Source organism: Bombina bombina, chromosome 3, assembly GCF_027579735.1.
Source record: "Bombina bombina isolate aBomBom1 chromosome 3, aBomBom1.pri, whole genome shotgun sequence".
NCBI lineage: Eukaryota > Metazoa > Chordata > Amphibia > Anura > Bombinatoridae > Bombina > Bombina bombina.
In genome coordinates this window covers 452,124,266-452,145,030 of record NC_069501.1, presented here as the reverse complement: position 1 = coordinate 452,145,030, position 20,765 = coordinate 452,124,266, and the positions used below count along the sequence as shown (strand labels likewise).

The 20,765-nt window shown below is 35.8% G+C and overlaps 1 protein-coding gene across 2 annotated transcripts; it reads right to left on the bottom strand.

Moving 5' to 3' along the window:
* Positions 1-214: 214 nt before the first annotated feature.
* On the bottom strand, positions 215-16,881 carry LOC128653419 (myb-related transcription factor, partner of profilin-like). Of its 2 annotated transcripts, XM_053706689.1 has the most exons (3): positions 16,835-16,881; positions 1,784-2,063; positions 215-747 (listed from the first exon to the last, which is right to left on the bottom strand). In XM_053706689.1, the coding sequence occupies exons 2-3, from the start codon at positions 2,049-2,051 to the stop codon at positions 320-322; spliced, it is 696 nt and encodes a 231-aa protein (XP_053562664.1). In that variant the 5' UTR covers positions 2,052-2,063; positions 16,835-16,881; the 3' UTR covers positions 215-319. The 2 variants fall into 2 exon arrangements, with proteins under 2 accessions (XP_053562664.1, XP_053562663.1); XM_053706688.1 differs by lacking the exon at positions 16,835-16,881 and having other exon boundaries at positions 1,784-3,357.
* Between the last annotated feature and the right edge of the window lie 3,884 nt (positions 16,882-20,765).

Here is a 20,765-nt window from a genome sequence, read left to right as displayed (position 1 = left end):
TTTTGGTTTTGATCAATGAATAATTGAAAATTTTGAGTTTTTATGAATTAAGGATATTTTTTTTCAAAAAAATTTATATTTATTTAGTAACACAATTTATATAAAAAATAATTAAAAAAAAACAAAAATAAAAAAAAACTTTATAGAACAAATATATATGTATTAAAAAAAGCAAAATAAAATATAACCTTGGAAATTTTGGGGGTATAAATAAAAAAAAGTTAATTGTAGCCTTGGTCTTTTGGGGTCTGTTGTACCCTCTCTTTCACTTATAATAGCTAATAGTGATTGGAGTGTCCTTTCAGTGAGGCTTATGGCTCTATTTATTTGCTAATTTTTTTTCTTCGTCCATCTGCCTCTGCCACTGAAACATTCCTCTTTGATGATTTAATTTTTGCCTTTCAATTTCCACTTTCTCCTTTTCAATTTCAATATTTTTTTCCGATATGGCTGCCAAACATTCAATATTAATATTAATTACATTCTGCATCTCCCTGTGGTCCTCTCTATATTGCCTTGCAAATGACAACATTTCAGTTAAGCCAACATCGGCCGATAGTCCAACAGCTGGTGGATTTGCAATATTTACATCCCCTGTTTCTTGTGGTGGTGATGCCTGTGTTTCCACTTGTTCATCCTGATTTTCTGGGGTATGTATTTCAAATTGTTGGGCAGCTCCAGAAGATCTTGAAGTACTGGGTGCTTCATTGGTACTCCTCCCTGGCTGTGGTTGTGGTGTAGGTGTAGCTTTAAAAAATGAAAAAAAAATTAATATTGTTATTAATCAATTACAATTGTTTTTTTTTAAATTTACAGTTCAATAATAAAGCTAATACTGGTAATACTCTGATCACACCAGTGGCTGCTGGCACAATCATTAAAGGGACATGAAACGAAATAGCATTGCTATTTCTCCAACAAAGGATATATATAGAATGAAGCAAATTAGATATTAGAGCTAAATTGGAATGTTGTTTAAAATTGTATTCTATACTTGAATCCTGCAATAATTTTTTTGGGATAAGTGTTCCTTTAATTGCGTAAAATGAAAGTCAATAGATAATAAATAAAATGGCATGGATTTGATCAGGAGGAGGCCAGAATATACTGAGATCAAAGTTAATATCATATTATTTACTTGTATCTGAGCATATTCTAAAATAAACATTGTCACGTGGCATTTAATTACATAACTATTACAATTAAATTGGGCCTATTATTTAAATTTTTGACAAATTTTTATTACAAAGGTGTGGCGTGAGCACAATGGTATCTATATCTATAGGGATCACATTACATAGTTCTCCCCTATATTTATAATAAACTAATAAAAAAAAAAAAAAGCTTTATATGCATCATAAAAAGGTCTTTTACTATCGAGTAAGAATTTAATGTTTAGATTTGAATACACTATTGTATGCATGAACAATACAGTAGATAAATATCCAATTTTTTCTTATATTCCCATTATAGCTTCATACAACAGATAATTAGAGAAACCAGATTATTTTAGAATCATATTTTTTTCTAATTTTTTAAATTTATTTATATAATATATATATATTTAGTTCAAAAATCAATAGTAATGAAAAAATTTTTAATAATGCATCATAATTTATATGAATCTAAATCGTTGGGGCCTATGTGTGACTTAACGTACGTAAGCAGCTAATTTCTTTTGTAAGAAGACAAATAAGGTTATTTTTTATCCATAATATTGGACAAATAGAACTATCGATATTTTACAAGCATTTGTCGTCAATTATTACGATAAGACATTTACCTCTCAAATCACTGTCACAGTCGTCCGTTATGACGGTGATGATCTCAGGCCCTAGACACTGAACAAGCTTCTGCTTGTAGTTATTTAAGTCGGCCACATATGCTGGTCCACCCCCGGTAGCACGTGCAGAATTTTTTTCTCTGGCCAATTTTGCTTTGGCGAAACGTTTGATGTCGTTATAATGTTTCTTGAGCTGTTCAACATCCTTTTTTCCTGGACCCTGGGCACTAACTGCATCGCTTATCCGTTGCCAGATCATCTTCCTCATTGTAAAATTGGTCTGTTTGACATGACATCCAAATAAAGAGTCAATAATCATATCAATCAAAACTACGTTTTTCTGATGAGAAAAGTGAGGAGTCTTGGATTTTGAAGTCGTATCAGATACAGATGAAGCCATATCAAATTTGTAAATAAATATTACAAAAAAATGCACTGTATGAACTGATCAAAAATTTTGAAGAATAATGTTAATAATAAGTTGTTTAGAAAAGTTGCACTTTTATAGTAGCCAAATTCTGTTCCCACGACTACTATGACATTTCTGACACCTTGCCTGTCAAGTGTTAATAATTGTCCATACAATTCTACTGACATTTAAGTACATTATCTTAGTCGCAGCGTACAAAGATTCAAATTTATCAATAATCCGCCACTGCTCGCATCGGGTTAGAAGTGTCTATTTATGGTTGGATTTTTAGCACATAGTGACAGCGGACACCATTTTTGCCCGCTGCGAGTAACAGCGAGTTTATCCGCATCTACAATATCAGATTAATTGACAACTAAGTACATGGAGTGCCTAGTGTCAGCATCATGTGACTACCAAAGACAGCTGGAATTAGCTGGTGATATTATACTGGGACTTTGCATCAACACTGTGCTGTTTTTGGGGAAGGTATTGTTGTGGAATGTAGTTGTTTATATTCTAGAATACACAAATTATCTTAAAATGATTTGTGTCTTTGTATAATATTGCTCACCATTAAATACAACAAAGACACATGACCCAAGTTGTGCATGATCTGAATGAAAAGGATAAAGCTGGGAGAAGGTCCCCTTGCTAGTTACCAAATCAAAGATAACTTTTATAGATAATTTCAATGTAATTCAATACATTTACATTTAATAATTTGAAAGAAAAAAGATCAGGCATTTTTATTTGTTTAAACTTTGCAGAAAATTACCCTGGTCAGGTGGGTACTATAGTGTTGCATTTTGTGGTATATGTGATTACTTTTTTCTTCTCTGTGCCAAAGTTGATGAGTTGCTGTGTCAGTATATAACAGGGTTATAATACAACTTATTTATTATTATTCTTTGAAATAATTCCCAATTAAAGTGTATATACGAAACAATTTAAATTAATATTTATTCCTAAATTCTTTTGATTAGTTAAAAAATATAAACACGTTGAAATATGTTAAGTAGAGATTAGCTTTGAATCAACTATGCATGCTTATTCCGTTACAATATTCTATACATTCTATACAGCAGATCATAAAAATATACCTTTAAAATTAACCTTACTCACATTGAATTGCATTAAAATACCACAATAAAATACCAGAATATTGACCTCTAACTTCACAGTGTTTAGATAAACAATATACAAAGATACTTCACACAAATCTTACTGGGTCTCAATAGATTTATATATTATTAATGCAAGCAGCCCATTTATTTAAATTCTAAAATATATATATATATATATATATATATATATATATATATATATATATATATATATAGCAATAACTGTAATTAATTTATGATATTAAAATGCAAAATTATTTCTAAACATTAATATTTAATACCAGTATACTTACTACAATCTAACTAAAGCTTTAGAATATCTTTGATTTAGATATAAAAGTTTGAAATAACCATATACATCAGAAGATAAGCCAATTTAAATGTTTCAGCTTTCTCAGATAGATCCAGGTCACCGCATATGAAGAAAGGTATTGCAATATGGATAAGGAAGATAGACACAGATTTGCTTTATAGAGACTAGATTACAAGGCAACAGTTTGTCAGTCAAAATTCAGCAGCAACGCCCCTACTTTCTCCTTGCATGAGGTTATATCACGTGATATACCCCACACCTTTTTATTCTAATCTTTGGTGAATATGGGATGCACCCTTACTGAAACTTGACTGATAGGTCCTTCGGAGCTTGTCTCTTGATAGGTTTACTGGGAAAATATGGTCATTTGACACTATAATTCCCTTTAGTTGCAACTGTCACACAAACCACCAGATGACAGCATACAACCAGAAAAACAGTTTTGCTATCAAATATTGCTACAGTTTATACAGTTTACTATGTATATTTTAATTGTATATTTAATATACTATAATTTCTTGTATTAATAAATGTATCTGGTCAACATATATGTGTCCCATCTAATACAATTTAGCATGTATTTATAGAGACTAAACATGAGTATATTACGTCCCACAATATTCTAGAATATGCCTTCAAAGCTACACTCGATCATTATCCCATATTAATACAAATACAGAATATGTAGCATACATATCTCTTACTGAGTGCACAAAACACATGACACAATTTATGGGACAACCACACATGCATTTGTCAGATGCATGAAAAATAAAAAGAATAGGTTATTACATTTGAAATAAATTGGACATTTTAAATTGACTGTATAGCTACTTATTAAATTCAGCAAATATTCATATTTAATGTTATACAAATAGACAATCTCATATCCATTTATTTGTACCTATTATTTGGACAGTCTGAGGCACATATTTAATATTTAAAAACTATATATATGATTTGTCCAAACTTCGAATCCTTAGTACTTTTGTTTTCAAAAATACATAGGTTAAGACATGTTGAAATCTTGATTCTTAGGCTTTCAGCTTCCCATATTAACCCTTCTTAGGCATAGACAATCTCCCAGATTCATATGTTCATATTTAATATGTGTCTGAATATATATATTAAATTTGAGTATCTTAAACTACATGAAAATTAGGCACAATTCCTTTATCTGAGATCTAGTTTCCCATGTCATACAGAGACTTGAAATGCCAGCTTGTCTGGGAGATGCATATTGGGGGCTCAGAATGGGACAATTTACACCTATATGCTAAGGGCTATTTCCTCTGAGTATGTATGTATATTCCACTATTCTTACAGATGGACCATCTGTTCCTTACAGGGGACCTGTAAGTTTTATTACTCATCTTGGGCAGGGAACCCATATAAGGTCACATACATCTGAGGGCTCCATAATGCTAATATTTACTTTGAAGTGGCCCTTCAGTCTTATCTATACAAAGGTCTAAATCCTTTGTTCTCTCCTGTGTAACCAAGAAAAAGGGGGAGGATTGAATTTTGATGTGTAGTCAGCAAGACATCTCATGTCTGACCTCAGAATTGCAATACACAGAATGTATTCAGCGATAAAATGAGCATGCTCAAATTTAATATTTGATAGGTTGCATACATATTTTATCTTATTAAAAGAAAAGAGGACAGGAGCGCAAGGGACTGATCTGAGTGCAGTATAATAAAACTTGAACTTTAATGCGAAAATTACAAAAAACATACTCATACTTTTCAACCTCAAACAGATGAGGTATGTATACGGCACAAAATCAAAAGGCCCAAGGACTTGCTCACCACGAACCCCCTTCCGGTGCAATGGGTTTCCCCTTCAGTCACCACATATACAGGCTGCCATTCTACATCAAACCGTACACTTGTTCCCAAAACTCCGTGGTCTCTGGTCAAACAGTCACAGTCAAAACCGTATATGCAATGTCCCAGAGTCTCTTTTCAAATATTACTGTGTCCAAGGGTCTTTCAGTTGTTCAGAGAGGCCCAAATTAAAAAAGCTATATACGTTACAGAAGCACCCTAGTTTGGTATTCGTTTATATATGTTTTAATATATATTTTTTATCTTATTATATATATATATATATATATATATATATATATGTGTGTGTATTGTCTACTGACATTCACAGATACCCTGACATAAGTCCCCCTTCCAATTTTAAATATATGTAGGACACATGTATTTGAATTGGTTTAAAGTCAGTGGTACTTGGTGAGTGTATTGACAGTATGCATCATAGACAGTCTTCTATGAAGAGAGTTTGTTGTTTTTTTATCCTTATATGTATGCTCGTTAGCTAGACTTCTTTAAACTACAATATTTCTTTAGAGCATTTTAGTGGATATGAAATTTCATTCTCCATCTATGACTTGTAGTTGGGATCTAGGATGGCACGCTCGCAACTGGTTAATATGGACCCATTTGACCATAAAAGTATCGTTTTTAGGGATCCTAATTTTATAGGCAACTGGAGATATTTTGTCAGTAATGACAAAAGGACCCTTCCATGATGGAAGAAATTTCTTCTCCTTAGCCTGATCTCTTCCAAATTTATAAAGATAAACGTTATCATTTATTTCATATTCCTTTTTGAGATCATAATAGGTTTTAGCAGCAGTTGCAAACTTTTCTATGTTCCTTTGAGCAAGTGCAAAGGCATATTGCAGGTGCTTCCTTAAGTTCTCCACATATTTTTATTTTGCATATTGGTGGCATTTATCAAGTTCTGGTCTTATGTACGGTACAGTAGATGTTGAGGTAGAACCATTCTTCTACCAGTCATCAATTCAAAAGGTGACATCTTAGTAGCACTACTTGAAGTTGCTCTTAATTCCATTAGGACTAGAGGTAATTTTACATACCAGTCTTTACCAGTTTCACTCACAAACTTTTTAAGGATTTTCACAATGGACTGGTTGCAATGCTCTACCCCACCACTTGAGGCAGCTCTATATGCAATATGGAGCTTTTTTTACCCCTAGTATTATCCACATCTTGGTCATCACTTTGCTAGTGAAGTGGGTCCCCTATTGGATTTGATTCGCTGGGGTAAACAAAATCTAGAAAACACATGGTTGATGAGCAATGCCATGCATGTTTCAGCACTATTGTTAGGTGCACTGATGCACTCTACCCATTTAGTGAATAGGCATGTTACTGTTAACATGTATTTGTTACCTCTTGGTGACCTTGTTACTGGACCAATAAAATCAATTTGTATATCTGACCATGGCATTACCATCCCCCTTTTCTGCAATGGCGCTCTATGCATTGGCGCAGTGGGTTGGAATTGTAGACAGATTAAACAACCTTGATAGTAGGCTTGAACATTCTTCAACATATGCGGCCAAAAGGCGTAGTCATGTAATATTTCATACGTTAATTTGGCACCACGATGACCATATGTTGGAGCATCATGGGCATGTTGAAGCATGAGAACTCTGAACTTTGTAGGTACCACCCATTGTTGGATGCCAGTTTTGGAGGTTCTAACTAACAAACCATCCTGTAACTTGAATTGTGATCTGGATTTCATTAAGATTCTAAGATCTTCCTTACCAATACAATCATCTTTTGAGATGGGGTTGCTTTCAGGATCTTCTATATGTTTATAGAAGATGCCTACAATAGGGTCTTCCTTCTGACCAGTGATCAGGTCCTCACTAGGAGAATCCTGACTCCATTGTACCAGGTTAGGCTCACTCTGTTGTTTAGCCTGGTTTCTGGTAATGGCTTCTAACTGAATTGCACCCATTAGGTGGTCGATATTAAGGAGTTCTAGAGTTATGGCTCCTTGTTTGGCTAATGAATCCGCAAGATCATTGCCTTCCTTACCAGGACCTTGAATTCTGGAATGACCCTTGGTCTTCTTCCAGTGTATGTTTAACCCATTGTATACCACTAGATTATCAATCTCGCAGAACAACTTGCCATGTTTGACTGGTTTGTTGTTAGTTTTCTGCATGCCATTTCTTTTCCAAGTTGGCAGATATTCAACAAAACTCCATCACGCACATAATTTGAGTCAGTAATGATCACAAATTCATGAATATTGTGTTCAATAGCCATCTCAATGGTTTTTAAAACAGCAGTTAGTTCTGCAACTTGACTGGATCTTGGTCCAATGTTGAAACTAGGGATGGGCGAATGTTTCGCAACATTCGAAAAATGAAACGAATTTTAACACATTCGTTCATTTGAATCGAATTTCGAATGTTTACATAACATTCTAACATTCGATTTTCGAATGTTCGGTTTCGAATTTTACGATTACATTCGAAAATATTAGTTTAGAATTTATTTTATTTAAATTTAATTTATATTTGTAATAGTATTTCTAATGCTTTCTTTAAATGTAATATTCGAATTATGCAATATTCGAATTCGAAAAATTCGAATTTATATGTTTGTAATAGTATTTCTAATGATTTCTTTAAATGTAATATTCCAATTATGCAATATTCTGTATAGAAACATTTGAAATTATATATTTGTATCTATTATGTATCAATTTACTAGATTCCCTCCCTACTACATGAACTATTGAACTTCTGAATAGTATTTGTTAAATAGAATGTTATATTCGAAATTTCGAATGTGCATATTCGATAAAATTATAAACATTCAAATTCGTTTAATACAGCTTCCAGACTGAGGTTGCTTGTCATCACAGCTAAATCGTCCGTTCCTGGTCTGTAGGGAGAGAACATGATTAGTACCATTATTGACATTTATAATTTTATTTGGTATATCTCTCCCCTCTCAGGTAATACCGCAGTATTTATGACTGTGCCTGTGGCCCACTGCTAGCCTCTGGCTGTACCCCTAAAAAAGGGTTATTAGGGTTCTGAGCCATCAAAGCTTGACTCATATTAGTAAATAGTGTACATAATTGACTTAACTGTGTACTAAGTTGGCCCACTTGACAATACAAGCTCTTTTTACCCATGGACCAATTTTTTATATCCCAGGGCATTGATACCTGGATCCTTGGGATCCCTCAGAATCATAGCTATTGTTTCTATTTTTATGTGGTTGTCTTTGGGGTTCAACTTGTTCAGCATTAATATCTTAGGGAGCACTTTTTACATGGGGTGTCTGGTTACCCTGAGAGTATTTTCGCCACTTTTGGTATTTATGTTTATGGGGATATCAATTACCTTGTCAGTTTCATCTCTTTGGGGATAATTATTTATCTGGGTATGCCCCCCATTTTGAGTATATTCTCTCTGTGCCTCAGCCCATGATGGGGGAGGGGCAGAGTTAAAACTTTGTGGTCAAGGACTGTTTTCTCAGGCCACCTCCTCATAGGTTTTCTTATTTTGGGGCTGGGCCTTGGTTCCTTTTTAACCCCCTGTTCACTGGACTGCTAAATAGAGTATAACTTTGTACTCTCTTTGATCAGCCAGTCCAATAAGCAGTTCTCATCAAAATCTCTAGCTAAGTTAAGTTTGATGTGTGCGGGCAATGCTTCGTAAATTAAATTCACAAATTCTGAGCTTTGAAATATGGGGTAATCTTCGGCCATACTGTACGCACTTTTTAGTATAGAAAGTAATTCTATAGGGCTTTGATTGGCACTACATTTTAAACCGTATACAGCTATTTTCACAGCGGTTTTAGTGCGATATTGCCCAAACTCCTTTTTGCACTGATTTTTCATTTCACTCCAGGAATGAATATTCATATCCTTTAGTGAAGCAATGAATTTGTGATGTTTACCCTCAAATACCCAGGGCAGAAATTAAATTTTTGACTGCTCACTAGTAACATTCATTATGGATAAAGAATTTTCATACGCTTAGATTTAGAGTTTTGTCGGTAACGACCCGCGTAGCTAACGCATGCTTTTTTTCCCCCGCACCTTTTAAATACCGCTGGTATTTAGAGTTCACATAATGGCAGTGTTTTCAGTGCGTTAGGCTCCAAAAAGGGAGCGTAGAGCATAATTTAACGCCACTGCAACTCTTGATACCAGCGGTGCTTACGGACGCGGCCAGCTTCAAAAACGTGCTTGTGCACGATTCCCCCATAGGAAACAATAGGGCTGTTTGAGCTGAAAAAACCTAACACCTGCAAAAAAGCCGCGTTCAGCTCTTAACGCAGCCCCATTATTTACTATGGGGAAACACTTCCTACGTCTGCACCTAACACTCTAACATGTACCCCGAGTCTAAACACCCCTAACCTTACACTTATTAACCCCTAATCTGCCGCCCCCGCTATCGCTGACCCCTGCATATTTTTTTAACCCCTAATCTGCCGCTCTGTAAACCGCCGCTACCTACATTATCCCTGTGTACCCCTAATCTGCTGCCCCTAACACCGCCGACCCCTATATTATATTTATTAACCCCTAATCTGCCCCCCACAACGTCGCCTCCACCTGCCTACACTTATTAACCCCTAATCTGCCGAGCGGAACGCACCGCTACTATAATAAAGTTATTAACCCCTAATCCGCCTCACTAACCCTATAATAAATAGTATTAACCCTTAATCTGCCCTCCCTAACATCGCCGACACCTAACTTCAAGTATTAACCCCTAATCTGTCGATCAGAGCTCACCGCTACTCTAATAAATTTTTTAACCCCTAAAGCTAAGTCTAACCCTAACACTAACACATAATTATATTTTAGCTATTTTAGGATTAATATTTATTTTACAGGCAACTTTGTATTTATTTTAACCAGGTACAATAGCTATTAAATAGTTAAGAACTATTTAATAGCTACCTAGTTAAAATAATTACAAAATTACCTGTAAAATAAATCCTAACCTAAGTTACAATTAAACCTAACACTACACGATCAATAAATTAATTAAATACAATACCTACAAATAACTACAATTAAATAAACTAACTAAAGTACAAAAAATAAAAAAGATTTACAAACATTAGAAAAATATTACAACAATTTTAAACTAATTACACCTACTCTAAGCCCCCTAATAAAATAACAAAGACCCCCAAAATAAAAAAATGCCCTACCCTATTCTAAAATAAAAAAGTACAAAGCTCTTTTACCTTACCAGCCCTGAAAAGGGCCCTTTGCGGGGCATGCCCCAAAGAATTCAGCTCTTCTGCCTGTAAAAAAAAAACATACAATACCCCCCCCAACATTACAACCCACCACCCACATACCCCTAATCTAACCCAAACCCCCCTTAAATAAACCTAACACTAAGCCCCTGAAGATCTTCCTACCTTGTCTTCACCTCACCGGGTCCCGATCTGTCCAGAAGAGGGTCCGAAGTCTTTATTCAAGCCCAAGCGGGGGGCTGAAGAGTGACGTCCATCCTCGGGCTGAAGTCTGGATCCAAGCAGCAGCTGAAGAACTCCATCATCGGGCTAAAGTCAGAAGTCCATCATCGGGATGAAGTCTTCTATCAAGCTGCATCTTCAATCTTCTTTCTTCCGGAGCGGAGCGGAGCCATTTTCTTCCTGTCTATTTGGTGACTGTCTATTTGGGAAGTGTATTTCTTTGTTTAAATTCTTCCCTCATGTTCTGCAGTTCATTTCTCATCAATTCTTTAAGGAACAGCCAATAGAATGCGAGCTCAATCTGATTGGCTGATTGGATCAGCCAATCGGATTGAACTTGATTCTGATTGGCTGATTCCATCAGCCAATCAGAATATTCCTACCTTAATTCCGATTGGCTGATAGAATCCTATCAGGCAATCGGAATTCAAGGGATGCCATCTTGGATGACGTCATTTAAAGGAACCGTCATTCGGCTAGTAGGCGTCGGTTGAAGAGGATGTTCAGCGTCGGCTTGGAAGAAGATGGCTCCGCTCCGGAAGAAAGAAGATTGAAGATGCGGCTTGATAGAAGACTTCATCCCGATGATGGACTTCCGACTTCAGCCCGATGATGGAGTTCTTCAGCCGCCGCTTGGATCCAGACTTCAGCCCGAGGATGGACGTCACTCTTCAGCCCCCCGCTTGGGCTTGGATCAAGACTTCGGACCCTCTATTTGACAGATCGGGACCCGGTGAGGTGAAGACAAGGTAGGAAGATCTTCAGGGGCTTAGTGTTAGGTTTATTTAAGGGGGGTTTGGGTTAGATTAGGGGTATGTGGGTGGTGGGTTGTAATGTTGGGGGGGGGGTATTGTATGTGTTTTTTTTACAGGCAGAAGAGCTGAATTCTTTGGGGCATGCCCCGCAAAGGGCCCTGTTCAGGGCTGGTAAGGTAAAAGAGCTTTGAACTTTTTTAATTTAGAATAGGGTAGGGCATTTTTTTATTTTTGGGGGCTTTGTTATTTTATTAGGGGGCTTAGAGTAGGTGTAATTAGTTTAAAATTGTTGTAATATTTTTCTAATGTTTGTTTTTATTTTTTGTACTTAAGTTAGTTTATTTCATTGTATTTATTTGTAGATATTGTATTTAATTAATTTATTGATAGTGTAGTGTTAGGTTTAATTGTAGATAATTGTAGGTATTTTATTTAATTAATTTATTGATAGGGTAGTGTTAGGTTTAATTGTAACTTAGGTTAGGATTTATTTTACAGGTAATTTTGTAATTATTTTAACTATTTTAGCTATTAAATAGTTCTTAACTATTTAATAGCTATTGTACCTGGTTAATATAATTACAAAGTTGCCTGTAAAATAAATATTAATCCTAAAATAGCTACAATATAATTATAATTTATATTGTAGCTATATTAGGGTTTATTTTACAGGTAAGTATTTAGCTTTAAATAGGAATAATTTATTTAATAAGAGTTAATTTATTTCGTTAGATTTAAATTATATTTAATTTAGGGGGGTGTTAGTGTTAGGGTTAGACTTAGCTTTAGGGGTTAATCCATTTATTACAGTAGCATTGAGATTCGGTCGGCAGATTAGGGGTTAATACTTGAAGTTAGGTGTCGGCGATGTTAGGGAGGGCAGATTAGGGGTTAATACTATTTATTATAGGGTTATTGAGGCGGGAGTGAGGCGGATTAGGGGTTAATAACTTTATTATAGTAGCGGTGCGGTCCGCTCGGCAGATTAGGGGTTAATAAGTGTAGGCAGGTGGAGGTGACGTTGAGGGGGGCAGATTAGGGGTTAATAAATATAATATAGGGGTCGGCTGTGTTAGGGGCAGCAGATTAGGGGTACATAAGGATAACATAGTTGGCAGCGCTTTGCGGTCGGCAGATTAGGGGTTAATTATTGTAGGTAGCTGGCGGCGACGTTGTGGGGGGCAGGTTAGGGGTTAATAAATATAATATAGGGGTCGGCGGTGTTAGGGGCAGCAGATTAGGGGTACATAAGTATAACGTAGGTGGCGGTCGGCAGATTAGGGGTTAAAAAAATTTAATCGAGTGGCAGCGATGTGGGGGGACCTCGGTTTAGGGGTACATAGGTAGTTTATGGGTGTTAGTGTACTTTAGAGCACAGTAGTTAAGAGCTTTATAAACCGGTGTTAGCCCAGAAAGCTCTTAACTACTGACTTTTTTCTGCGGCAGGAGTTTTGTCGTAAGATTTCTAACGCTCACTTCAGCCACGACTCTAAATACCGGCGTTAGAAAGATCCCATTGAAAAGATAGGATACGCAAATGACGTAAGGGGATCTGCGGAATGGAAAAGTCACGGCTGGAAAGTGAGCGTTAGACCCTTTAATGACTGACTCTAAATACCGGTGGTAGCCCAAAACCAACGTTAGGAGCCTCTAACGCTGGTTTTCACGGCTACCGCCCAACTCTAAATCTAGGCCATAGTTCTCTAAGTGGTCAATTATAGAAGTGGTTCTGTTTTTGGAAAATGTAGGTACTGCATCCTTTAAGAAAGTAATTATTTTAGGGGTGTCATATACCTTATTAGACATATCTTGGGCTTTCCTAGGGACCTTATTTTTGGGTCTGGAGTGCCCCCTATCTGCCCTATATTTACTATGGGGAGACCCCCTACGTACATTAGTACTATGTGGGCTATTTGGATAGCTTGCTCTGCCCTCTGGCTCACTAATAGAGCTTTCCCCCTCATCTGAAGTATAGCAGTTCCCTGAATTTATAACATGAGGTGACTGTCTATTTGGGAAGTGTATTTCTTTGTTTAAATTCTTCCCTCATGTTCTGCAGTTCATTTCTCATCAATTCTTTAAGGGATTTAAAATGATCTGCATTTTCCTCATTGCTAATAGAGGGGTTTTCATTATTACAATATGGCCCTTTTAAACCACTTAACTCTCTTTGGCTTTGTGCAAGTTGTTTATGCAAATCTTCTATTTGAGCTATTAAACTCTGGTTATATTTTTGTAAGGTGGCCACGTTTTGGGCAAACTCATCCACTTTATCCTGGACTCGTTCTGCCTCTTCCTCATCTAACCTTAAGGAATAATTTTCACCCCTCAGTTGCTAAAACTATGAGTTTTGTACTTCAATCTTATTGTACATGTCATCGTTCACATAGAGGAGCAGACCCCAAGTTTTGAAAATTATTTTATCTTGTTTGCTCGGCTTTTGAGGTTGGCTAAATTTTAACAGCCCTTAAAATATTTCACTTTCGCCACACCATATATTTTACCTTAGTCTTCAGTATCTTAATGTAAGCACCTAATTCTCCCTTAATACTTAATCTATTTTTAAGGTGAGTAATGGCTTCTGTTTTAAGTGTTTCTGCCTGACTAACGGGTTATTTGGGGAACATATTTCAATACTATGTATAGATTCATTGGATTCACTTCTAGTAACAGACATTATTATTTTGGCTTAGTATTTAGTTAAATAAAAATGCTAATACAATTTTGACCAATAAGAGAAAAAAAAAATGAATATTAATTTTGAAAATTAATTTAAAAAAAAATTTATAATCTCTATTTACTACAAATATATTATATAAATGCGATAAATATTATAATCTCTTGAAGTGGCTCCAGATAATATGTCAGTATATAGCAGGGTTATAATGCCATCTATTTATTATTATTATTTAAAATAATTCCCAATTAAAATGTATATACGAAACAATTGAAATTAATATTTATTCCTAAATTCTTTAGATTAGTTAAAATGTATAAACACATTGAAATATATTAAGTAGAGACTAGCTTTGAATCAACTATGCACGCTTATTCCGTTACAATATTCTATACGGCAGATCATAAAAATTATACCTTTAAAATTAACCTTACTCACATTAAATCACATTAAAATACCACAATAAAATACCAGAATATGGATGTAACATATGCCTGCCTGATATCACTGTCCCTTAAAGACTACCTTCCCTGCTACTGACAATCATGCTGGTTTGGGCAGTATCTGCATTCAATTTACCTGCCTAATTAATCATTCATGTACCTGATTCCCTCAGCCTCTTTTTAAACCATCTCAGGCCTAATGTGCATTGCATTAGCATTAAAGTTGTGTTCCAGAACAACAGAGGTCTGTGACTGTCACTGCATGGATTTTACCAGCATATTCAAGCTACAGCCTTTCCTTTTAGCTATGCTTAAAATCATCTAATCGCAAGTATCCATATAATACCATTTTGTTTCCTGGATACTGCTACTTAACAAACTGTGAACTTTATTTTAAATTACAAATATGCATTTGGTTATAATCACTCACTAATTACTACAACAGAATCTTACTTAGAACTTTATAACTATTCTCTGTTACAAGTTTTGTCATAGCTGAATTATCCTCCTCCAAATATGTTAATATATTCAGAACTCTGCATCTATGTGTTCCGTTAAAAGCTTTCATGTGATTCTCCAATATATGCACAAACAGTATTTAATGCCTTAAACTTGCAACTTGTCTATCACCTGTGCTGCTCTTCCTATTACTGACATACAGCTCTATATAATATTATGTACTGTGAACCTGCAACAAACCTTAGTTTGCATCTATGAGTCAATCTTCTACCAGTTTACTCTGAAGCCTGAACAACCTACATTGCTATATTTTTCTCTCATGAATCCTGCAGCTACTCCTATTAACTAACTGTAAGTCGCAGTGAAGCCAGAATATATTGTATACATATGTTGCACTCTCCATGAATTCTACAATAACTTCTTGTAACTATGAATCACAGAATATAATCTATCCATGTCCAGGATACTCTTCCTTGGGTCAGGGTTTGGGGTCTCCAAATCCCTACCACTGCCCCAAGGATCTGTGTCCTGAGCGCATGTACACCGGAGCATGACAATGGACCGCTAACTTCACAGTGTTTAGGTAAACAATATACCAAGATACTTCACACAAATCTTACTGGGTCTCAATAGATTTAAGATAACTTTCAAACAAGTAAAATTAAGCAACATAACACACAAATAATTCTATATAACTTCAATTAAAAACACCAGAAATTATATATATTATGAATGCGAACCGCCAATTTATATGCCAATTCGGCTGACCTGAATTAACTTCTTATTTAGCTACAATAAGGAAAATTCTAATATATATATATATATATATATATATATATATATATATATATATATATAGCAATAACTGTAATTAATTTATGATATTAAAATACAAAATTATTTCTAAACATTAATATTTAATACCAGTATACCTACTACAATCTAACTAAAGCTTTAGAATATCTTTTATTTAAATATAAAAGTATGAAATAACCATATACATCACTTGTAAAGCCAATTTAAATGTTTCAGCTTTTTCACAAAGATCCAGGTCACCTAATATGAAGAAAGGTATTGCAATATGGATAAGGAAGTTAGGCACAGATTTGCTTTATAGAGACCGGATTCCATTGCAACAGTTTGTCAGTCAAAATTCAGCAGCAAAGCCCCTTCTTTCTCCTTGCATGAGGTTATATCATGTGATATACCCCACACATTTTTATTCTAATCTTTGGTGAATATGGGATGCACCCTTACTGAAACTTGTCTGCTAGGCCCTTTGGAGCTTGTCTCTTAATAGGTTTACTGGGAAAATATGGTCATTTGACACTATAATTCCCTTTGGTTGCAACTCTCGTACAAACCACCAGATGCCAGCAGACAACCAGAAAAACAGTTTTGCTATCAATTATTGTTACAGTTTATACAGTTTACTATATATCTTTTAATTGTATATTTAATATACTATAATTTATTGTATTAATAAATGTATCTGGTCAACATATATGTGTCCCATCTAATACAATTTAGCATGTATTTATAGAGACTAAACATGAGTATATTACTTACAGTATATTACAATATTTTAGAAGATGCCTTCAAAGCTACACTTGATCATTATCCCAAATTAATACAAATACAGAATATGTAGCATACATATCTCTTGCTGAGTGCACAAAAAATATGACACAATTTATGGGACAACCACACATGCATTTGTCAGATGCCTGAAAAATAAAAAAAAACAGGTTATTACATTTGAAATAAATTGGACATTTTAAATTGACTGTATAGCTACTTATTAAATTCAGCAAATATTCATATTTAATGTTATACAAATAGACAATCTCATATCTATTTATTTGTACCTATTATTTGGACAGTCTGAGGCACATATTTAATGTTTGAAAACTATATATATGATTTGTCCAAATTTCGAATCCTTAAGACTTCTATGTTTACAAAAATACATAGGTTAAGACATGTTGAAATCTTGATTCTTAGGCTTTCAGCTTCCCATATTATAATTCTTAGGCATAGACAATATCCCAGATTCATATGTTCATATTTAATATGTGTCTGAATATATATATATTCATTTGAGTATCTCAACCTACATGAAAATTAGGCACAATTCCTTTATCTGAGATCTAGTTTCTCATGTCATACAGAGACATGAAATGCCAGCTTGTCTAGGAGATGCATATTGGGGGCTCAGAATGGGACAACGTACACCTATATGCTAAGGGCTATTTCCTCTGAGTATGTTTGTATATTCCACTATTCTTACAGACGGACCGTCTGTTCCTTACAGGGGACCTGTAAGTTTTATTTCTCATCTTGGGCAGGAAACCCATATACGGGCATACATATCTGAGGGCTCCATAATGCTAATATTTACTTTGAAGTGGCCCATCTGTCTTATCTATACAAAGGTCTAAATCCTTTGTTCTCTCCTGTGTAACCAAGAAGAAGGGGGAGGATAGAATTTTGATGTGTAGTCGGCTTGCATCTCATATCTGACCTCAGAATTGCAATACACAGAATGTATTATATACAGTTGTATACAAAAGTTTAGGCACCCCTGACAATTTCCATGATTTTCATTTATAAATAATTGGGTGTTTGGATCAGCAATTTCATTTTGCTCTATCAAAAACCTGAAGGACACAGTAATAATTCAGTAGTGAAATGAGGTTTATTGGATTAACAGAAAATGTGTAATATGCATCAAAATGAAATTAGACAGGTGCAAAAATTTGGGCACCCCAACAGAAATATTGCATCACTATTTAGTAGAGCCTCCTTTAGCAGAAATAACAGCCTCTAGACTCTTCCTATAGCCTGTAATTAGTGTCTGGATTCTGGATGAAGGTATTTTGGACCATTTCTCCTTGCAAAACATCTCCAGTTCAATTAGGTTTGATGGTTGCCGAGCATGGACAGCCCACTTCAAATCACCCCACAGATGTTTAATCATATTCAGGTCTGGGGACTGGGATGACTATTCCAGAACATTGTACTTGTTTCTCTGCATAAATGCCAGAGTAGATTTTGAGCAGTGTTTTGGGTCGTTGTCTTGTTGAAATATCTAGCTCTGGCGTAACTTCAACTTTGTGACTGATTCCTCAACATTATTCTCAAGTATCTGCTGATATTGAGTGGCATCCATGCGACCCTCAACTTTAACAAGATTCCCAGTACCAGCACTGGCCACACAGCCCCACAGCATGATATAACATCCACCACATTTTACTGTGGCTAGCAAGTGTTGTCTTGGATTGCTGTGTTCTTTTGTCCCCATGCATAATGCCCCTTGTTATGACCAAATAACTCAATCTTTGTTTCATCTGTCCACAGCACCTTCTTCCAAAATGAAGCTGGCTTGTCCAAACGTGTGTTTGCATACCTCAAGCAACTCTGGTTGTGGCATGTGCAGAAAAGGCTTTTTCCCACATCACTCTCCCATATGCTGAATTGTTGAATGATGCACAGTGACACCATCTGCAGCAAGATGATGTTGTAGGTCTTTGGAGGTGGTCTGTGGGATGTTTTTGACCGTTCTCACCATCCTTTGCCTCTCCGATATTTTACTTCTGGCCTTAACAAGAACTGTGCCTGTGGTATTCCATTTCCTCACTATGTTCCTCACAGTGGACACTGACAGCTTAAATCTCTGTGATAGATTTTTGTAGCCTTACCCTAAACCATAATGTGAACAATCTTTGTTTTCAGGTCATTTGAGAGCTGTTTTGAGGCCTACATGTTGCCACTCTTCAGAGGAGATTCAAAGAGAACAACAACTTGCAATTGGCCACCTTAAATACCTTTTCTCATGATTGGACGCACTTTTCTATGAAGTTCAAGGCTTAATGGGCTCACCAAACCAATTGTATGTTTGAATCAATCAGTGCTAGGTAGTTACAGGCATTCAAATCAACAAAATGACAAGGGTGCCCAAATGTATGCACCTGTCTAATTTTGTTTTAATGCATATTGCACATTTTCTGTTAATCCAATAAACCTCATTTCACTACTGAAATATTACTGTGGCCTTCAGTTATTTGATAGATCAAAAACAAATTGCTGATCCAAACACCCAATTATTTATAAATGAAAATCATGGAAATTCTCAGGGGTGCCTAAACTTTTGCATACAACTGTATATATGTATTGTCTACAAACATTAACAGGTACCCTGACAGCTGGTTATTAAGGGTGTGTAACTCATAGACTAAGGTCTAATGTGGACATATAACTGACCGAGTGATCTTTAGTCTTATGTGGGTATATACCTGACAGGGTCAGCAGGATCATGGCTCTAGTTTGATATCTGTTGTGGGCATATAACAGATAGTGGCTACTGGGCAGAACAATGTGAATTTTCTAAAGTCTAATGTTGGCATAGTCATATATGACTAACAATGGGTATGATCTGAGGTCCAGAATAAGCCCTTGGCTTACATGAGCTGTAAGGCTATAGGGACCATTTCGGGATCCACTTATCTTAATCACTCACTAACCATCCAGTATTTTTGTGAAGGACAGGTGGCAAATTGCACACAAGTTGAAATAGTCTTTGAATTTTAGACTTGGCTCCAAAATCTGTTTTTTTCTGCTGCTCTCTAACATTACATTGCATTTTTTTCTTCACATTTGTTGTTTTCTTGAGTTTTTTTGTTGTTGTTTTTTTAATCATGAATAGAGGGCCCTTGGCAAAGTTTTGTCTACTTGATTTCTTCCCGTTTCCTGCACGCTGTTTCATAGGCTCAAGGGTAACCGTTTTCTTGAGAAGTTCAAGCCTCTAGACTAGTTAATGCTTCAGACTTTGGGCCTCATGATCTAAAGCTCTCCGCTCAGGCGAGATGATCTAAAGCATCTAGTCAGTACGGTGAGGTCCCTCTAACAATTTTGAAAACACAAACTTTACATTGAGAGATGTTTATCTCACTATGAAGGGTTTTGTATGTGAAGGAGAGCATCCTACTTTACAATCAGCAAGATTACGAGTTTTGTGGTAACAGGGTTGCGGTGCTAACGTGCAGTTTATTCTCACCGCTCACTTCCCTGCAGTGCTGGTATTACAGGTTTTTACAAACCCGGCAAGAAGTGAGCGTAGAGCAAAATTTTGCTCCATACCACACTCCAATACCAGCGCTGCTGAAGTGAGCGGTGAGCAGGTCGTACGTGCTCGTGCACGATTTCCCCATAGACATCAATGGGGAGAGCTAGCAGAGAAAAAGGCTAACACCTGCCAAAAAGCAGCGTAAAGCTCAGTAACGCAGCCCTATTGATTCTTATGGGGAAACACATTTTATGTTTTCACCTAACACCCTAACATGAACCCCGAGTCTAAACACCCCTAATCTTTCACTTATTAACCCCTAATCTGCCACCCCGACATCGCTGACTCCTACATTATACTTATTAACCCCTAATCTGCCGCTCTGGACATTGCCACCACTTACATTATACTTATTAACCCCTAATCTGCTGCCCC

Bases quoted from the DNA above. Each gene is read 5' to 3' on its own strand.
- LOC128653419 (XM_053706688.1), bottom strand. From the start codon at position 2,183: ATGGCTTCATCTGTATCTGATACGACTTCAAAATCCAAGACTCCTCAC. The intron at 748-1,783 runs GTAAATGTCTTA...CATTTTTTAAAG, and splicing joins CTGTGACAGTGATTTGAGAG to CTACACCTACACCACAACCA.